Raw genomic sequence first — 21,217 nt, 5'->3', positions numbered from 1 at the left:
TCCATACAGACCCCATACAGGCTCCATACAGACCCCATACATGCTCCATACAGACCCCATACAGGCTCCATACAGACCCCATACATGCTCCATACAGACCCCAAACAGGCTCTATACATACTCCATACAGACCCCAAACAGGCTCCATACGGACCCCAAACAGGCTTCATACAGACCCCAAACAGGCTCCATACAGACCCCACACAGGCTCTATACAGTACATATACAGGTCTGTATGGAACCTGTTTGGGGTCTGTATGGAGCATGTATAGAGCTTGTTTGTGGTCTGCATGGAGTCTGTAAGGAGCCTTTGCTCCATACAGACTCCATACAGACCACAAACAAGCTCCACACATGCACTATACAGACTCCATACAGGCTCTATACATGCTCCATACAGACCCCAAACAGGCTCCATACAGACCCCAAACAGGCTCCATACAGACCCCAAACAGGCTCCATACAGACCCCAAACAGGCTCCATACAGACCCCAAACAGGCTCCATACAGACCCCAAACAGGCTCTATACAGACCCAAAACAGGGTCTATACATGCTCCATACAGACCCAAAAGAGGCTCTATACATGCTCTATACAGGCTTCATACAGACCACAAACAGGCTCTATACAGACCCCATGAAGGCTTCAAACAGACCCAAAGAGGCTCTATACATGCTCCATACAGACCCCATAAAGGCTCCATACAGACTCCATACAGACCTCAAACGGGTTCCATACAGACCCCATAAAGGCTCCATACAGACTACATACAGAGCCTAAACAGGCTCTATACATGCTCCATACAGACCCCAAACAGGCTCCATAAAGACCCCAAACAGGCTCTATACAGACCCCAAACAGGTTCTATACATGCTCCATACAGACCCAAAAGAGGCTCTATACACGCTCTATACAGGCTTCATACAGACCAAACAGGCTCCATACAGACCCCAAACAAGCTCCATACAGACCCGATAGACATAGAGGCTCCATACAGACTCAACACAGGCTCCATACAGGCCACAAACAGGCTCCATACAGACCCCATGAAGGCTTCATACAGACCCCAAACAGGCTCTATACATGCTCCATAGAGACCCCAAACAGGCTCCATACAGACCCCAAACAGGCTCTATACATGCTCCATACAGACCCCAAACAGGCTCTATACATGCTCCATACAGACCCCATAAAGGTCCATACAGACTCCATACAGACCCCAAACAGGTTCCATACAAACCCCAAATAAGTTCTATACATGCTCCATAAAGACCCCAAAGAGGCTCTATACATGCTCCATACAGGCTCCGTACAGGCTCCATACAGACTCCATACAGGCTCCATACATGCTCTATATAGACTCCAAACAGGCTCCATACAGACCCCATACATGCTCCATACAAACCCCATGAAGGCTCATAGAGACCCCAAACAGGCTCTATACATGCTCCATACAGACCCCATAAAGGCTCCATGCAGACCACAAACAAGCTCCACACATGCTCTATACAGACTCCATACAGGCAACAAACAGGCTCTATACATGCTCCATACAGAATCCATACAGAGCCAAAACAGGCTCTATACATACTCCATACAGACCCCATAAAGGCTCCATGCAGACCACAAACAAGCTCCACACATGCTCTATACAGACTCCATACAGGCAACAAACAGGCTCTATACATGCTCCATACAGAATCCATACAGAGCCAAAACAGGCTCTATACATACTCCATACAGACCCCAAACAGGCTCTATACAAGCTCCATACAGACCCCATAAAGGCTCCATACAGACCCCAAACAGGTTCCATACAGACCTGTATATGTATAGAGCCTGTTTGGGGTCTATATGGAGCCTGTTTGGGGTCTGTATGGAGCCTGTTTGGGGTCTGTTTAGGGTCTGTATGGAGTATGTATAGAGCCTGTTTGGGGTCTGTATGGAGCATGTATAGAGCTTGTTTGTGGTCTGTATGGAGTCTGTATGGAGCCTTTGCTCCATACAGACTCCATACAGACCACAAACAAGCTCCACACATGCTCTATACAGACTCCATACAGGCCACAAACAGGCTCTATACATGAAGACAAAAAGAGAAATGATCCAGCTGGAGGTGGAGGCAGTTCAGACTTTGTGAGACTTTATTAGACGACTAAAGCGATAAATATACAATAGATCAATGGCCAAACTTGTCTGTGCTAAAAAACAAGGAAATGTGAAATATGTGAAATATGAATAGCATACTGGCTTATGAACTTTATGAACAAACACATGAGATTTTTAGCACAAGATTTGCAAACGTTGTGAGCCCATTCACCAAAACGTCAAGGTAATCTCAGATCGAATGGGTAACTACACTGACTGTCTGGTGTGAACACTTACCTATGGTATCTGAGCTGAATGCCTAATGTGAACACTTACTGATGGCTAATGACAGGATAAAGCCTACTTATATAGGAGGCTCAGAACCAATTGTGTTATAAGTAGGCTTTACCCTGTCATTAGCCATAAGCAAGTGTTCACATTAGGCATTCAGCTCAGATACCATAGGTAAGTGTTCACACCAGACAGTCAGTGTAGTTACCCATTCGATCTGAGATTACCTTGACGTTTTGGTGAATGGGCTCACAACGTTTGCAAATCTTGTGCTAAAAATCTCATGTGTTTGTTCATAAAGTTCATAAGCCAGTATGCTATTCATATTTCACATATTTCACATTTCCTTGTTTTTTAGCACAGACAAGTTTGGCCATTGATCTATTGTATATTTGACTTTTTTTGGCTACAAACTATTTATATATATATATATATTGTTCGGTCAGTTGAGCTATTTACTAAAGCGATAAATAGTTCTTCAAAAAGAAAAATCTTTACATAGCAAACACCTGGCACACCAGTGAGGAGGATCAACACGTTTCAACTATGAAGTCTTACTCATTCACTCAGTCAAGATCATGAGTAAGACTTCATAGTTGAAACGCGTTGATCTTCCTTACTGGTGTGCCAGGTGTTTGCTATGTAAAGATTTTTCTTTTTGAAGAACTATTTATCGCTTTAGTTGTCTAATAAAGTCTCACAAAGTCTGAACTGCCTCCACCTCCAGCTGGATCATTTCTCTTTTTGTCTTCATTTGCTGTGGGCGCTCACCCCGAACCGTGCTGGGCGTTGGCAGGTCTGGGGATTTCGTCTAAGACCGGTAAGCTGACTATATTCCTTTTTTCTTTTGTTATAGGCTCTATACATGCTCCATACAGACCCCAAACAGGCTCCATACAGACCCCAAACAGGCTCTATACATACTCCATACAGACCCTAAACAGACCCCAAACAGGCTCCATACAGACCCCAAACAGGCTCCATACAGACCACAAACAGGCTCCATAAATGCTTCATACAGACCCCAAACAGGCTCTATACATGCTCCATACAGACTCCACACATGCTCCATACAGACCCCAAACAGGCTCTATACATGCTCCATACAGAATCCATACAGATCCCAAACAAGCTCTATATATGCTCCATTCAGATTACATACAGGCTCCACACATGCTCTATGCATACTCTATACATGATCCATACAGGCTCCATACATAGAATCATAGAATGGTAGAGTTGGAAGGGGCCTCCTGGGTCATCTGGTCCAACCCCCTGTTCAATGAAGGATTCACTAAATCATCCCAGACAGATGTTTGTCCAGCCTCTGGTTGAAGACTTCCATTGAAGGAGAACTCACCACCTCTCGTGGCCGCCTGTTCCACTCATTGATCACCCTAACTGTCAAAACGTTTTTTTCTAATATCTAATCTGTGTCTCCTCCCATTCAGTTTCATCCCATTGCTTCTAGTCTTTCCTTGTGCAAATGAGAATAAAGATGATCCTTCTACAATGTGACAGCCCTTGAGATATTTGTAGACAGCTATTAACTCTCCTCTGTCTTCTTTTTTGCAAGCTAAACATTCCCAAATCCTGTAAACGTTCCTCATAGGACATGGTATGCAGACCGGTCACCATTCTGGTCGCTCTTCTCTGAACTTGCTCCAGCTTGTTGATATCTTTTTTTTTAAATGTGGTGCCCAAAACTGGACCCAGTATTCCAAATGAGGTCTGACCAAAGAGGAGTAGAGGGCAATAATGACTTTACGTGATCTAGACTCTATGCTTCTGTTATTACATCCCAGAATTGTATTTGCTCTTTTTGCTGCTGCATCACACTGTTGACTCCTGTTCAGTCTGTGATCTATTAGTGTCTTACCTGTCTTTTTCACACGTGCTGTTGCTTAGCCCTATTTCTCCCATTCTGTATATGCTTTTTTCATTTTTATTGCCCAGATGTAGTACTTTGCATTTTTCCCTGTTAAAAACCATTCTGTTAGTTGCTGCCCACAACTCCAGTTTATTTATATCTTCTTGAATCCTCTCTCTCTCTTCTCTAGTATTAGCTATACCTCCTAGCTTTGTGTCATCAGCAAATTTAATCAGTTTACCCTCAATTCCTTCATCTAAATCATTGATAAAGATGTTGAACAATACAGGGCCCAGGACAGAACCCTGTGGTACCCCACTTGAGACATTCTTCCAACTGGATGTGCAGCCATTTACGACCACTCCTTGGGTCCGATCACTAAGCCATTATGAATTCACCTAACAGTTGCCTTGTCCATTCCATACTTAGTCATTTTTTCAATATGGATGGTGTGAGATACTTTGTCAAATGCTTTGCTGAAGTCAAGATATACTATATCTACAGCATTTCCCTGATCCACCCAGTCAGTGATTCTGTCAGAGAAGGAAATTAAGTTTTCCCTGATTACATGTTCTCCCCTATTAAATGTTCTCCCTGATTACATGTTTTCCCTGATTACATGTTCTCCATGATTACATGTTCCTGCTGATTACATGTTTTCCCTGATTACATGTTCTCCATGATTACATGTTCCTGCTGATTACATGTTCTCCCAGATTACATGTTCTCCCCTATTACATGTTCTCCCCTATTACATGTTCTCCCCGATTACATGTTCTCCCCTATTACATGTTCTCCCCTATTACATGTTCTCCCCGATTACATGTTCTCCCCAATTACATGTGCTACCCGATTACATGTGCTCCCCGATTACATGTTCTTCCTCATTACATGTTCTTCCTCATTACATGTTCTCCCCGATTACATGTTCCTCCTCATCACATGTTCTCCCCGATTACATGTTTTCTCCGATTACATGTTTTCCCCGATTACATGTTTTCCCTGAGTACATGTTTTCCCTGAGTACATGTTCTCTCCGATTACATGTTCTCCCCGATTACATGTTCTTCCTCATTACATGTTTTCCCTGATTACATGTTCTCCCCGATTTCATGTTCTTCCTCATTACATGTTCTCCCTGATTACATGTTCTCCCCGATTATATGTTCTTCCTCATTACATGTTCTCTCCGATTACATGTTCTCCCCGATTACATGTTCTTCCTCATTACATGTTCTCTCTGATCTCATGTTCTCCCTGGTTACATGTTCTTCCTCATAACATCTTCCCCCCCCCCGATTACATGTTCTCCATCATTACATGTTCTCCCCGATTGCATGTTCTTCCTCATTACATCTTCCCCCCCCCCGATTACATGTACTCCATCATTACATGTTCTCCCCGATTACATGTTCTTCCTCATTACATCTTCCCCCCCCGATTACATGTTCTCCATCATTACATGTTCTCTCTGATTACATGTGATCCCCGATTACATGATCTTCCTCATTACATGTTCTCCCTGATTACATGTTCTTCCTCATTACATGTTCTCCCTGATTACATGTTCTTCCTCATTACATGTTCTCCCTGATTACATGTTCTCCCCGATTACATGTTCTTCCTCATTACATGTTCTCCCTGATTACATGTTCTCCCCGATTACATGTTCTTCCTCATTACATGTTCTCTCTGATCTCATGTTCTCCCTGGTTACATGTTCTTCCTCATTACATCTTTCCCCCCCCCCGATTACATGTTCTCCATCATTACATGTTCTCCCCGATTACATGATCTTCCTCATTACATCTTCCCCCCCGATTACATGTACTCCATCATTACATGTTCTCCCCGATTACATGTTCTTCCTCATTACATCTTCCCCCCCGATTACATGTTCTCCATCATTACATGTTCTCTCTGATTACATGTTCTCCCCGATTACATGATCTTCCTCATCACATGTTCTCCCGATTACATGTTCTTCCTCATTACATGTTCTCCCTGATTACATGTTCTCCCTGATTACATGTTCTTCCTCATTACATGTTCTTCCTCATTACATGTTCTCCCTGATTACATGTTCTTCCTCATTACATGTTCTCCCTGATTACATGTTCTCCCCGATTACATGTTCTTCCTCATTACATGTTCTCTCTGATCTCATGTTCTCCCTGGTTACATGTTCTTCCTCATTACATCCCCCCCCCCCCGATTACATGTTCTCCATCATTACATGTTCTCCCCGATTACATGTTCTTCCTCATTACATGTTCTCTCTGATCTCATGTTCTCCCTGGTTACATGTTCTTCCTCATTACATCTTTCCCCCCCCCGATTACATGTTCTCCATCATTACATGTTCTCCCCGATTACATGTCCTTCCTCATTACATCTTCCCCCCCCCGATTACATGTACTCCATCATTACATGTTCTCCCCGATTACATGTTCTTCCTCATTACATCTTCCCCCCCGATTACATGTTCTCCATCATTACATGTTCTCTCTGATTACATGTTCTCCCCGATTACATGATCTTCCTCATCACATGTTCTCCCGATTACATGTTCTTCCTCATTACATGTTCTCCCTGATTACATGTTCTCCCTGATTACATGTTCTTCCTCATTACATGTTCTCCCTGATTACATGTTCTCTCCGATTACATGTTCTTCCTCATTACATGTTCTCCCTGATTACATGTTCTCCCCGATTACATGCTCTTCCTCATTACATGTTCTCCCTGATTACATGTTCTTCCTCATTACATGTTCTCCCTGATTACATGTTCTCCCCGATTACATGTTCTCTCTGATTACATGTTCTCCATCATTACATGTTCTCCCCTATTACATGTCCTTCCTCATTACATCTTCCCCCCCCCGATTACATGTACTCCATCATTACATGTTCTCCCCGATTACATGTTCTTCCTCATTACATCTTCCCCCCCGATTACATGTTCTCCATCATTACATGTTCTCTCTGATTACATGTTCTCCCCGATTACATGATCTTCCTCATCACATGTTCTCCCGATTGCATGCTCTTCCTCATTACATGTTCTCCCTGATTACATGTTCTTCCTCATTACATGTTCTCCCTGATTACATGTTCTCCCCGATTACATGTTCTTCCTCATTACATGTTCTCCCTGATTACATGTTCTTCCTCATTACATTTCCCCCCCCCCGATGGCATGTTCTCCATCATTACATGTTCTTCCTCATTACATTTCCCCCCCGATTGCATGTTCTCCATCATTACATGTTCTCCCTGATTACATGTTCTCCCCGATTACATGTTCTTCCTCATTACATGTTCTCCCCGATTACATGTTCTTCCTCATTACATGTTCTCTCTGATCTCATGTTCTCCCTGGTTACATGTTCTTCCTCATTACATCTTTCCCCCCCCGATTACATGTTCTCCATCATTACATGTTCTCCCCGATTACATGTTCTTTCTCATTACATCTTCCCCCCCCCCCGATTACATGTACTACATCATTACATGTTCTCCCCGATTACATGTTCTTCCTCATTACATCTTCCCCCCCGATTACATGTTCTCCATCATTACATGTTCTCTCTGATTACATGTTCTCCCCGATTACATGATCTTCCTCATCACATGTTCTCCCGATTACATGTTCTTCCTCATTACATGTTCTCCCTGATTACATGTTCTCCCTGATTACATGTTCTTCCTCATTACATGTTCTCCCTGATTACATGTTCTCTCCGATTACATGTTCTTCCTCATTACATGTTCTCCCCGATTACAAGCTCTTCCTCATTACATGTTCTCCCTGATTACATGTTCTTCCTCATTACATGTTCTCCCTGATTACATGTTCTCCCCGATTACATGTTCTCTCTGATTACATGTTCTCCATCATTACATGTTCTCCCCGATTACATGTTCTTCCTCATTACATCTTCCCCCCCGATTACATGTACTCCATCATTACATGTTCTCCCCGATTACATGTTCTTCCTCATTACATCTTCCCCCCCGATTACATGTTCTCCATCATTACATGTTCTCTCTGATTACATGTTCTCCCCGATTACATGATCTTCCTCATCACATGTTCTCCCGATTACATGCTCTTCCTCATTACATGTTCTCCCTGATTACATGTTCTCCCCGATTACATGTTCTTCCTCATTACATGTTCTCTCTGATTACATGTTCTTCCTCATTACATGTTCTCCCTGATTACATGTTCTCCCCGATTACATGATCTTCCTCATCACATGTTCTCCCGATTACATGCTCTTCCTCATTACATGTTCTCCCTGATTACATGTTCTTCCTCATTACATGTTCTCCCTGATTACATGTTCTCCCTGATTACATGTTCTTCCTCATTACATGTTCTCCCTGATTACATGTTCTTCCTCATTACATGTTCTCCCTGATTACATGTTCTTCCTCATTACATTTTCCCCCCCCCCCCCGATGGCATGTTCTCCATCATTACATGTTCTTCCTCATTACATTTCCCCCCCGATTGCATGTTCTCCATCATTACATGTTCTCCCTGATTACATGTTCTCCCCGATTACATGTTCTTCCTCATTACATGTTCTCCCTGATTACATGTTCTCCCTGGTTACATGTTCTTCCTCATTACGTCTTCTCCCCCCGATTACATGTTCTCCATCATTACATGTTCTCTCTGATTACATGTTCTCCCCGATTACATGTTCTTCCTCATTACATGTTCTCCCTGATTACATGTTCTTCCTCATTACATTTTCCCCCCCGATTGCATGTTCTCCATCATTACATGTTCTCCCTGAGTACATGTTCTCCCTGAGTACATGTTCTCCCTGATTACATGTTCTTCCTCATTACATGTTCTCCCTGATTACATGTTCTTCCTCATTACATGTTCTCCCTGATTACATGTTCTCCCCGATTACATGTTCTTCCTCATTACATGTTCTCCCTGATTACAAGTTCTTCCTCATTACATTTTCCCCCCCGATTGCATGTTCTCCATCATTACATGTTCTCCCTGAGTACATGTTCTCCCTGATTACATGTTCTCCCTGATTACATGTTCTCCCTGATTACATGTTCTTCCTCATTACATGTTCTCTCTGATTACATGTTCTCCCCGATTACATGTTCTTCCTCATTACATGTTCTCCCTGATTACATGTTCTTCCTCATTACATGTTCTCCCTGATTACATGTTCTCCCTGATTACATGTTCTCCCTGATTACATGTTCTCCCCGATTACATGATCTTCCTCATTACATGTTCTCCCCGATTACATGATCTTCCTCATTACATGTTCTCCCTGATTACATGTTCTTCCTCATTACATGTTCTCCCTGATTACATGTTCTTCCTCATTACATGTTCTCCCTGATTACATGTTCTTCCTCATTACATGTTCTCCCCGATTACATGATCTTCCTCATTACATGTTCTCCCTGATTACATGTTCTTCCTCATTACATGTTCTCCCTGATTAGATGTTCTCCCCGATTACATGTTCTTCCTCATTACATGTTCTCCCTGATTACATGTTCTTCCTCATTACATGTTCTCCCTGATTACATGTTCTCCCTGGTTACATGTTCTTCCTCATTACATCATCCCCCCTGATTGCATGTTCTCCACCATTACATGTTCTCCCTGATTACATGTTCTCCCCGATTACATGATCTTCCTCATTACATGTTCTCCCCGATTACATGATCTTCCTCATTACATGTTCTCCCGATTTACATGCTCTTCCTCATTACATGTTCTCCCTGATTACATGTTCTTCCTCATTACATGTTCTCCCTGATTACATGTTCTCCCCGATTACATGTTCTTCCTCATTACATGTTCTCCCTGATTACATGTTCTTCCTCATTACATTTCCCCCCCCGATGGCATGTTCTCCATCATTACATGTTCTTCCTCATTACATTTCCCCCCCGATTGCATGTTCTCCATCATTACATGTTCTCCCTGATTACATGTTCTCCCCGATTACATGTTCTTCCTCATTACATGTTCTCCCCGATTACATGTTCTTCCTCATTACATGTTCTCTCTGATCTCATGTTCTCCCTGGTTACATGTTCTTCCTCATTACATCTTTCCCCCCCCGATTACATGTTCTCCATCATTACATGTTCTCCCCGATTACATGTTCTTTCTCATTACATCTTCCCCCCCCCGATTACATGTACTCCATCATTACATGTTCTCCCCGATTACATGTTCTTCCTCATTACATCTTCCCCCCCGATTACATGTTCTCCATCATTACATGTTCTCTCTGATTACATGTTCTCCCCGATTACATGATCTTCCTCATCACATGTTCTCCCGATTACATGTTCTTCCTCATTACATGTTCTCCCTGATTACATGTTCTCCCTGATTACATGTTCTTCCTCATTACATGTTCTCCCTGATTACATGTTCTCTCCGATTACATGTTCTTCCTCATTACATGTTCTCCCCGATTACAAGCTCTTCCTCATTACATGTTCTCCCTGATTACATGTTCTTCCTCATTACATGTTCTCCCTGATTACATGTTCTCCCCGATTACATGTTCTCTCTGATTACATGTTCTCCATCATTACATGTTCTCCCCGATTACATGTTCTTCCTCATTACATCTTCCCCCCCGATTACATGTACTCCATCATTACATGTTCTCCCCGATTACATGTTCTTCCTCATTACATCTTCCCCCCCGATTACATGTTCTCCATCATTACATGTTCTCTCTGATTACATGTTCTCCCCGATTACATGATCTTCCTCATCACATGTTCTCCCGATTACATGCTCTTCCTCATTACATGTTCTCCCTGATTACATGTTCTCCCCGATTACATGTTCTCCCCGATTACATGTTCTTCCTCATTACATGTTCTCCCTGATTACATGTTCTTCCTCATTACATGTTCTCTCTGATTACATGTTCTTCCTCATTACATGTTCTCCCTGATTACATGTTCTCCCCGATTACATGATCTTCCTCATCACATGTTCTCCCGATTACATGCTCTTCCTCATTACATGTTCTCCCTGATTACATGTTCTTCCTCATTATATGTTCTCCCTGATTACATGTTCTCCCCGATTACATGTTCTTCCTCATTACATGTTCTCCCTGATTACATGTTCTTCCTCATTACATTTCCCCCCCCCCCGATGGCATGTTCTTCCTCATTACATTTCCCCCCCGATTGCATGTTCTCCATCATTACATGTTCTCCCTGATTACATGTTCTCCCCGATTACATGTTCTTCCTCATTACATGTTCTCCCTGATTACATGTTCTCCCTGGTTACATGTTCTTCCTCATTACGTCTTCTCCCCCCGATTACATGTTCTCCATCATTACATGTTCTCTCTGATTACATGTTCTCCCCGATTACATGTTCTTCCTCATTACATGTTCTCCCTGATTACATGTTCTTCCTCATTACATTTTCCCCCCCGATTGCATGTTCTCCATCATTACATGTTCTCCCTGAGTACATGTTCTCCCTGATTACATGTTCTTCCTCATTACATGTTCTCCCTGATTACATGTTCTTCCTCATTACATGTTCTCCCTGATTACATGTTCTTCCTCATTACATGTTCTCCCTGATTACATGTTCTCCCTGATTACATGTTCTCCCTGATTACATGTTCTCCCTGATTACATGTTCTCCCCGATTACATGATCTTCCTCATTACATGTTCTCCCCGATTACATGATCTTCCTCATTACATGTTCTCCCTGATTACATGTTCTTCCTCATTACATGTTCTCCCTGATTACATGTTCTTCCTCATTACATGTTCTCCCTGATTACATGTTCTTCCTCATTACATGTTCTCCCCGATTACATGATCTTCCTCATTACATGTTCTCCCTGATTACATGTTCTTCCTCATTACATGTTCTCCCTGATTAGATGTTCTCCCCGATTACATGTTCTCCCTGATTACATGTTCTTCCTCATTACATGTTCTCCCTGATTACATGTTCTTCCTCATTACATGTTCTCCCTGATTACATGTTCTTCCTCATTACATGTTCTCCCCGATTACATGTTCTTCCTCATTACATGTTCTCCCTGATTACATGTTCTTCCTCATTACATGTTCTCCCCGATTACATGTTCTTCCTCATTACATGTTCTCCCTGATTACATGTTCTTCCTCATTACATGTTCTCCCTGATTACATGTTCTCCCTGGTTACATGTTCTTCCTCATTACATCATCCCCCCTGATTGCATGTTCTCCACCATTACATGTTCTCCCTGATTACATGTTCTCCCCGATTACATGATCTTCCTCATTACATGTTCTCCCCGATTACATGATCTTCCTCATTACATGTTCTCCCTGATTACATGATCTTCCTCATTACATCATCCCCCCTGATTGCATGTTCTCCATCATTACATGTTCTCCCTGATTACATGTTCTCCCCGATTACATGTTCTTCCTCATTACATGTTCTCCCTGATTACATGTTCTCCCTGATTACATGTTCTCCCTGATTACATGTTCTTCCTCATTACATGTTCTCCCTGATTACATGTTCTTCCTCATTACATTTCCCCCCCCGATGGCATGTTCTCCATCATTACATGTTCTCCCTGATTACATGTTCTCCCCGATTACATGTTCTTCCTCATTACATGTTCTCCCTGATTACATGTTCTTCCTCATTACATTTTCCCCCCCGATTGCATGTTCTCCATCATTACATGTTCTCCCTGATTACATGTTCTCCCCGATTACATGTTCTTCCTCATTACATGTTCTCCCTGATTACATGTTCTCCCCGATTACATGTTCTTCCTCATTACATGTTCTCCCTGATTACATGTTCTTCCTCATTACATTTCCCTCCCCCGATGGCATGTTCTCCATCATTACATGTTCTCCCTGATTACATGTTCTCCCCGATTACATGTTCTTCCTCATTACATGTTCTCCCTGATTACATGTTCTCCCTGGTTACATGTTCTTCCTCATTACGTCTTCTCCCCCCGATTACATGTTCTCCATCATTACATGTTCTCCCTGATTACATGTTCTCCCCGATTACATGTTCTTCCTCATTACATGTTCTCCCTGATTACATGTTCTCCCTGGTTACATGTTCTTCCTCATTACATGTTCTCCCTGATTACATGTTCTTCCTCATTACATTTTCCCCCCCGATTGCATGTTCTCCATCATTACATGTTCTCCCTGATTACATGTTCTCCCCGATTACATGTTCTTCCTCATTACATGTTCTCCCTGATTACATGTTCTCCCTGGTTACATGTTCTTCCTCATTACGTCTTCTCCCCCCGATTACATGTTCTCCATCATTAAATGTTCTCCCTGATTACATGTTCTCCCCGATTACATGTTCTTCCTCATTACATGTTCTCCCTGATTACATGTTCTCCCTGGTTACATGTTCTTCCTCATTACATGTTCTCCCTGATTACATGTTCTTCCTCATTACATTTTCCCCCCCGATTGCATGTTCTCCATCATTACATGTTCTCCCTGATTACATGTTCTCCCCGATTACATGTTCTTCCTCATTACATGTTCTCCCTGATTACATGTTCTCCCCGATTACATGTTCTTCCTCATTACATGTTCTCCCTGATTACATGTTCTCTCTGATCTCATGTTCTCCCTGGTTACATGTTCTTCCTCATAACATCTTCCCCCCCCCGATTACATGTTCTCCATCATTACATGTTCTCCCTGATTACATGTTCTTCCTCATTACATTTCCCCCCCCGATTACATGTTCTTCCTCATTACATGTTCTCCCTGATTACATGTTCTCCCCGATTACATGTTCTTCCTCATTACATGTTCTCCCTGATTACATGTTCTTCCTCATTACATTTCCCCCCGATGGCATGTTCTCCATCATTACATGTTCTCCCTGATTACATGTTCTCCCCGATTACATGTTCTTCCTCATTACATGTTCTCCCTGATTACATGTTCTCCCCGATTACATGTTCTTCCTCATTACATGTTCTCCCTGATTACATGTTCTTCCTCATTACATGTTCTCCCTGATTACATGTTCTCCATCATTACATGTTCTCCCTGATTACATGTTCTCCCCGATTACATGTTCTTCCTCATTACATGTTCTCCCTGATTACATGTTCTCCCTGGTTACATGTTCTTCCTCATTACGTCTTCTCCCCCCGATTACATGTTCTCCATCATTACATGTTCTCCCTGATTTCATGTTCTCGCTGATTCCTTTTCGTTGTATAAAACTCCACTTTGTTCTCCTTTCTGCTCTTTACACAATGTTTTCTGCTGATATTTCCTGTCTGTGTGCTGTAGAGTTTGGGGGTCTCCTAACTGTTGGGGTACAGAGGGGTCAGTGTGGCACCTCATTGTGCCCGACCCTTCAGTTCTCAGGTCAGGACAGGTCACTATCGGGGGGCGTACGATGGCTCACAGAGGGGCTGTCACTGCTGCTGCTGTTCTCCTGAATTTCCTATTTACTTTTGTTCCTGTTCCTCTTTGTTTCTGAGAAATGGCCGCCTATTTCTTCTTTATAAGTCTTGACCTTTTACCAAGTGGGTGTGGTCTTTGAGAAGCCACCAACAGAGGATAGTTTAAGACCATGCCCATGTGGCTAAAATGAGTAGAGTTACATACAGTGAGGAGGGGCCAAAAACCAGCAGAAGATTGGGGAGAACAGTGGCATTTCCTCTACGTCTTTATGTCGTCCCCGTATGGGACCTGGCGCTCAGAAGGGCCACACCATCAAATGACTCTGCAGGGAGGTTCTTAAGAAACTATTGTGCTGATGAAGTGCTCAGGCCACGCCACGCTGAAGCTCCCTCCCTGCCGTGATGGCAGCCGGCGCCGTGTTCTGAACATGCGCCAGGAATGTGTCGCTCGATGCATGCGCAAAGGAGACGTTGCTGTCAATCAATGCTGTGAGCAGAGGAGATGGGTCACAGTGCTAACCTTCAGAGTGGTGGGAGAGGATGAGGAGGCTGACACACGAAGCTCCAGCGCCGGACCCAAAAATGGTGATTCTCTCGGGATCTCCTCCAAAATGGCCAATGTTCTCCTCCAACCAACGCAGGGCCTGGATCTGGTCCAGGAGGCCATAGTTACCCTTGGCTGCTGGATCTCCTGTACTTAGAAAGCCTAAAGATAGAAGAAATTAGTCAGTCACCTCCTCTGTACAGGTGTTCATCACATGACTATGGTGGGGTGACTGCTGCGCTCCAGGTGGTGTGCCAACGGTGGGGCACACAGGGAGCCAAAGAGATAGGGAAGAGACCAGAGTCAGTCACCTCCACTGTACGGGCGTCCATCACATAATTCTGGTGGGGTGACTGCTGCTCTCCAGGTGGTGCGCCAACGGTGGGGCACACAGGGAGCCAAAGAGGTAGGGAAGAGACCAGAGTCAGTCACCTCTGTAAGGGCGCCCATCCCATGACTCTGGTGGGGTGACTGCTGCTCTCCAGGTGGTGCACCAACGGTGGGGCACACAGGGAGCCAAAGAGGTAGGGAAGAGACCAGACTCAGTCACCTCCACTGTACAGGAGCCCATCACATGATTCTGGTGGGATAACTGCTGCGCTCCAGGTGGTGCGCCAACGGTGGGGCACACAGGCGATGATACTGGGGGACCGGGACCCTGCAGTGAGTGATGGGGCAGGGCAATGACACCAGGGGCCAGGATCCTGCAGTGAGTGATTGGGCAGAGCTGCAGGGTATGACACCGGGGGCCAGGACCCTGTAGTAGGTGATGAGGCAAAGCCACAGGGCGATGACATCGGGGGTCGAGACCTTGTAGTGGGTAATGGGTTACAGCCGCAGGGAGATACTGAGGGCCCGGGACCCTGTAGTGGGTGATGGGGCAGAGCCGCAGGGAGATGACACCAAGGGGGCCGGGACCCTGCAGTGGCTGTTGGGGCAGAGCTGCAGGGCGGTGATAACGGGGGTCGGGACTCTGTAGTGGTGATGGGGCATAGCCGCAGGGCGGTGACATCGGGGACCGTGACCCTGTAGTGGGTGATGGGGTAGAGCCGCAGAGCGATGACACTGGGAGCTGGGACCCTGCAGTGGGTGATGGGGCAAAGCCATAGGGTGATGACACTTGGGGTCGGGACCCAGTAGTGGGTGATGGGGAAGAGCTGCAGGGTGGTGATACCGGGGGGGCAGGGACCCTGTAGTGGGTGATGGGGCAGCGCCGCAGGGTGGTGATACTGGGGGGCCGGGACCCTTTAGTGGGTGATGAGGAAGAGTCGCAAGGAGGTGATAACGGGGGGCCGGGATCCTGTAGTGGGTGATGGGGCAGAGCCACAGAGCAATGATACTGGGGGTCCAGGACCCTCTAGTGGGTGATGGGGCAGAGCTGCAGGGCGGTGATACCGGAGGGGTCGGGACCCTGTAGTGGGTGATGGGGCAGAGCTGCAGGGTGGTGATAACGGGGGTCGGGACCCTGTAGTGGGTGATGGGGCAGAGTTGCTGGGCAGTGATACTGGGGGGTCGGGACCCTCTAGTGGGTGATGCGGCAGAGCTGTAGGGTGGTGATACCGGGGGGTAGGGACCCTGTGGTGGGTGATGGGGCAGAGCCGCAGGGCGGTGATATTGGGGGGCTGGGACCCTGTAGTGGGTGATGGGGAAGAGTCGCAAACAGGTGATACCGGGGGGCCGGGATCCTGTAGTGGGTGATGGGGCAGAGCCACAGAGCAATGATACTGGGAGGACCAGGAGCCTCTAGCGGGTGATGGGGCAGAGCTGCAGGGCGGTGATACCGGAGGGGTCGTGACCCTGTAGTGGATGATGGTGCATAGTTGCTGGGCAGTGATACTGGGGGGCCGGGACCCCCTATTGGGTGATGCGGCAGAGCCGCAGGGCGGTGATGCTGGCTGGCCGGGTCCCTGCAGTGGCTGTTGGGGCAGAGCTGCAGGGCGGTGATAACGAGGGTCGGTACCCTGGAGTGGTGATGGGGCAGAGCCGCAGGGAGAAGACACCAGGGGGGGCCGGGACCCTGCATCAGGTGATGGGGTAGAGCCGCAGAGCGATGACACTGGGAGCTGGGACCCTGCAGTGGGTGATGGGGCAAAGCCATAGGGCGATGACACTTGGGGTCGGGACCCAGTAGTTGGTGATGGGGAAGAGCTGCAGAGTGGTGATACCGGGGGGCCGGGACACTGTAGTGGGTGACGGGGAACAGTTGCAAGGAGGCGATACCGGAGGCCGGGATCCTGTAGGGGGTGATGGGGCAGAGCCACAAAGCAATGATACTGGGGGGCGGGACCCTCTAGTGGGTGATGGGCCAGAGCTGCAGGGCGGTGATACCGGGGGGGTCGGGACCCTGTAGTGGGTGATGGGGCAGAGTTGCAGGGCGGTGATAACGGGGGTCGGGACCCTGTAGTGGGTGATGGGGCAGAGTTGCAGGGCGGTGATTCTGGGGGGCCGGGACCCTCTAGTGGGTGATGCGGCAGAGCCGCAGGGCGGTGGTACTGGCTGGCCAGTACCCTGAAGTGGCTGATGGGGCAGAGCTGTAGGGTGGTGATAAAGGGGGTCGGGACCCTCTAGTGGGTGATGCGGCAGAGCCGCAGGGCAGTGATACTGGCTGGCCGGGACCCTGCAGTGGCTGATGGGGCAGAGCTGCAGGGCGGTGATAACGGGGGTCGGGACCCTGCAGTGGCTGTTGGGGCAGAGCTGCAGGGTGGTGATAACGGGGTCGGGACCCTCTAGTGGGTGATGTGGCAGAGCTGCAGGGCAGTGATAACGGGGGTTGGGACACTGTAGTTGGTGATGGACGGTGATAACGGGGGTCAGGGCCTTGTAGTAGTGATGGGGCATAGCTGCACGGCGGTGATACCGGGGATCTGGGACCCCGTAGTGGGTAAAGGGGCAGAGCTGCATGGCTGTGATACCGGGGGTCGGGACCCTTTAGTGGTGATGGGTAGAGCTGCAAGGAGGTGATACCAGGGGTCTGGGACCCTGTAGTGGGTGATGGAGCAGAGCTGCAGGGCGGTGATACTGGGGGTCGGGACCCTGTAGTGGGTGATGGAGCAGAGCTGCAGGGCGGTGATAACGGGGGTCGGGACCCTGTAGTGGGTGATGGGGCAGAGCTGCAGGGCAATGATACTGGGGGCCGGGACCCTGTAGTGGGTGATGTGGCAGAGCTGCAGGGCGATGATAATGGGGTCGGGACCCTGTAGTGGGTAATGGGGCAGAGCTGCAGGGCGGTGATAATGGGGGTCAGTACCCTGTAGTGGTGATGGGGCAGAGCCGCAGGGAGATGACAAAAGGGGGGGCCGGGACCCAGCATCAGGTGATGGGGTAGAGCCGCAAAGCGATGACACTGGGAGCTGGGACCCTGCAGTGGGTGATGGGGCAAAGCCATAGGGCGATGACACTTGGGGTCGGGACCCAGTAGTTGGTGAAGGGGAAGAGCTGCAGAGTGGTGATACCGGGGGACAGGACCTTGTAGTTGTGATGGGGCAGAGTTGCAGGGCAGTGATACTAGGGGTCCGGGACCCTGTAGTGGGTAATGGGGCAGAGCTGCAGGGCGTTGATACAGGGAGTCGGGACCCTGTAGTGGTGATGGGGCAGAGCCGTAGGGCAATGATACTGGGAGCCGGGACCCTGTAGTGGGTAATGAGGCAGAGCTGCAGGACGGTGATACCGGGGGGCGACCCTGTAGTGGGTAATGAGGCAGAGCTGCAGGGCGGTGATACCGGGGGTCGGGACCCTGTAGTGGGTGATGGGGCAGAGCCGCAGGGCAATGATACTGGGGGCCGGGACCCTGTAGTGGGTAATGGGGCAGAGCTGCAGGGCGGTGATACGGGGGGGTCGGGACCCTGTAGTGGTGATGGGGCAGAGCCATAAGGCAATGATACTGGGAGCCAGGACCCTCTAGTGGGTAATGAGACAGAGCCGCAGGGCGGTGATACCGGGGGGCCAGGACCCTCTAGTGGGTGACGGGGCAGAGCCGCAGGGCAATGATACTGGGGGTCGGGACCCTATAGTGGGTAATGGGGCAGAGCTGCAGGGCGGTGATACCGGGGGGTCGGGACCCTGTAGTGGTGATGGGGCAGATCTGCAGGGCAGTGATTACGGGGTTAGGACCCTGTAGTGGTGATGGGGCAGATCTGCAGGGCAGTGATTACGGGGTCAGGACCCTGTAGTGGGTAATGGGGCAGAGCTGCAGGGCGGTGATTCCGGGGGTCGGGACCCTGTAGTGGGTAATGGGGCAGAGCTGCAAGGCGGTGATACCGGGGGTCGGGACCCTGTAGTGGTGAGTGGGCAGAGTTGCAGGGCAGTGATTACGGGGTCGGGACCCTGCAGTGGCTGTTGGGGTAGAGCTGCAGGGCGGTGATAACGGGGGTCGGGACCCTCTAGTGGGTGATGCGGCAGAGCTGCAGGGCGGTGATAACAGGAGACAGGACCCTGTAGTTGTGATGGGGCAGAGTTGCAGGGCAGTGATACTAGGGGTCCGGGACCCTGTAGTGAGTAATGGGGCAGAGCTGCAGGGCGGTGATACCGGGAGTCGGGACCCTGTAGTGGTGATGGGGCAGAGCCGTAGGGCAATGATACTGGGAGCCGGGACCCTGTAGTGGGTAATGGGGCAGAGCTGCAGGGCGGTGATACCGGGGGTCGGGACCCTGTAGTGGTGATGGGGCAGAGCCGTAGGGCAATGATACGGGGGGGTCGGGACCCTGTAGGGGTGATGGGGCAGAGCCGCAGGGCAATGATACTGGAGGCCGGGACCCTGTAGTGGGTGACGGGGCATAGCCGCAGGGCGGTGACATCGGGGACCGTGACCCTGTAGTGGGTGATGGGGTAGAGCCACAGAGCGATGACACTGGGAGCTGGGACCCTGCAGTGGGTGATGGGGCAAAGCCATAGGGCGATGACACTTGGGGTCGGGACCCAGTAGTTGGTGATGGGGAAGAGCTGCAAGGAGGCGATACCGGAGGCCGGGATCCTGTAGGGGGTGATGGGGCAGAGCCACAAAGCAATGATACTGGGGGACGGGACCCTCTAGTGGGTAAGGGCCAGAGCTGCAGGGCGGTGATACCGGGGGGGTCGGGACCCTGTAGTGGGTGATGGGGCAAAGCCATAGGGCGATGACACTTGGGGTCGGGACCCAGTAGTTGGTGAAGGGGAAGAGCTGCAGAGTGGTGATACCGGGGGACAGGACCTTGTAGTTGTGATGGGGCAGAGTTGCAGGGCAGTGATACTAGGGGTCCGGGACCCTGTAGTGGGTAATGGGGCAGAGCTGCAGGGCGTTGATACAGGGAGTCGGGACCCTGTAGTGGTGATGGGGCAGAGCCGTAGGGCAATGATACTGGGAGCCGGGACCCTGTAGTGGGTAATGAGGCAGAGCTGCAGGACGGTGATACCGGGGGGCGACCCTGTAGTGGGTAATGAGGCAGAGCTGCAGGGCGGTGATACCGGGGGTCGGAACCCTGTAGTGGGTGATGGGGCAGAGCCGCAGGGCAATGATACTGGGGGCCGGGACCCTGTAGTGGGTAATGGGGCAGAGCTGCAGGGCGGTGATACGGGGGGGTCGGGACCCTGTAGTGGTGATGGGGCAGAGCCATAAGGCAATGATACTGGGAGCCAGGACCCTCTAGTGGGTAATGGGACAGAGCCGCAGGGCGGTGATACCGGGGGGCCGGGACCCTCTAGTGGGTGATGGGGCAGAGCCGCAGGGCAATGAAACTGGGGGGCCGGGACCCTGTAGTGGGTGATGGGGCAGAGCTGCAGGGCGGTGATAATGGGGTCGGGACCCTGTAGTGGGTAATGGGGCAGAGCTGCAGGGCGGTGATTCCGGGGGTCGGGACCCTGTAGTGGGTGATGGGGCAGAGCTGCAAGGCGGTGATACCGGGGGTCGGGACCCTGTAGTGGTGATTGGGCAGAGTTGCAGGGCGGTGATTACGGGGTCGGGACCCTGCAGTGGCT

The 21,217-nt window shown here is 48.4% G+C and overlaps 2 protein-coding genes across 3 annotated transcripts in view; one reads left to right on the top strand and one right to left on the bottom strand.

Moving 5' to 3' along the window:
• FGF11 (fibroblast growth factor 11) overlaps positions 1-21,217 on the top strand; it is a 1,303,510-nt gene that overhangs the window by 644,434 nt on the left and 637,859 nt on the right. The gene's annotated exons all lie outside the window — the stretch shown is intronic.
• NLGN2 (neuroligin 2) overlaps positions 1-21,217 on the bottom strand; it is a 216,303-nt gene that overhangs the window by 19,273 nt on the left and 175,813 nt on the right. For both annotated transcript variants that reach the window (XM_077261497.1, XM_077261498.1), the window contains one exon: positions 15,245-15,430. In XM_077261497.1, the coding sequence (XP_077117612.1) occupies positions 15,245-15,430 (186 nt within the window). The remainder of the gene's footprint in view (positions 1-15,244; positions 15,431-21,217) is intronic.

The sequence above is a fragment of the Ranitomeya variabilis genome, chromosome 5 (genome assembly GCF_051348905.1).
Source record: "Ranitomeya variabilis isolate aRanVar5 chromosome 5, aRanVar5.hap1, whole genome shotgun sequence".
NCBI lineage: Eukaryota > Metazoa > Chordata > Amphibia > Anura > Dendrobatidae > Ranitomeya > Ranitomeya variabilis.
Note: the sequence above shows the minus strand (reverse complement) of the source record. Positions and strands in the feature narration are given on the sequence as shown.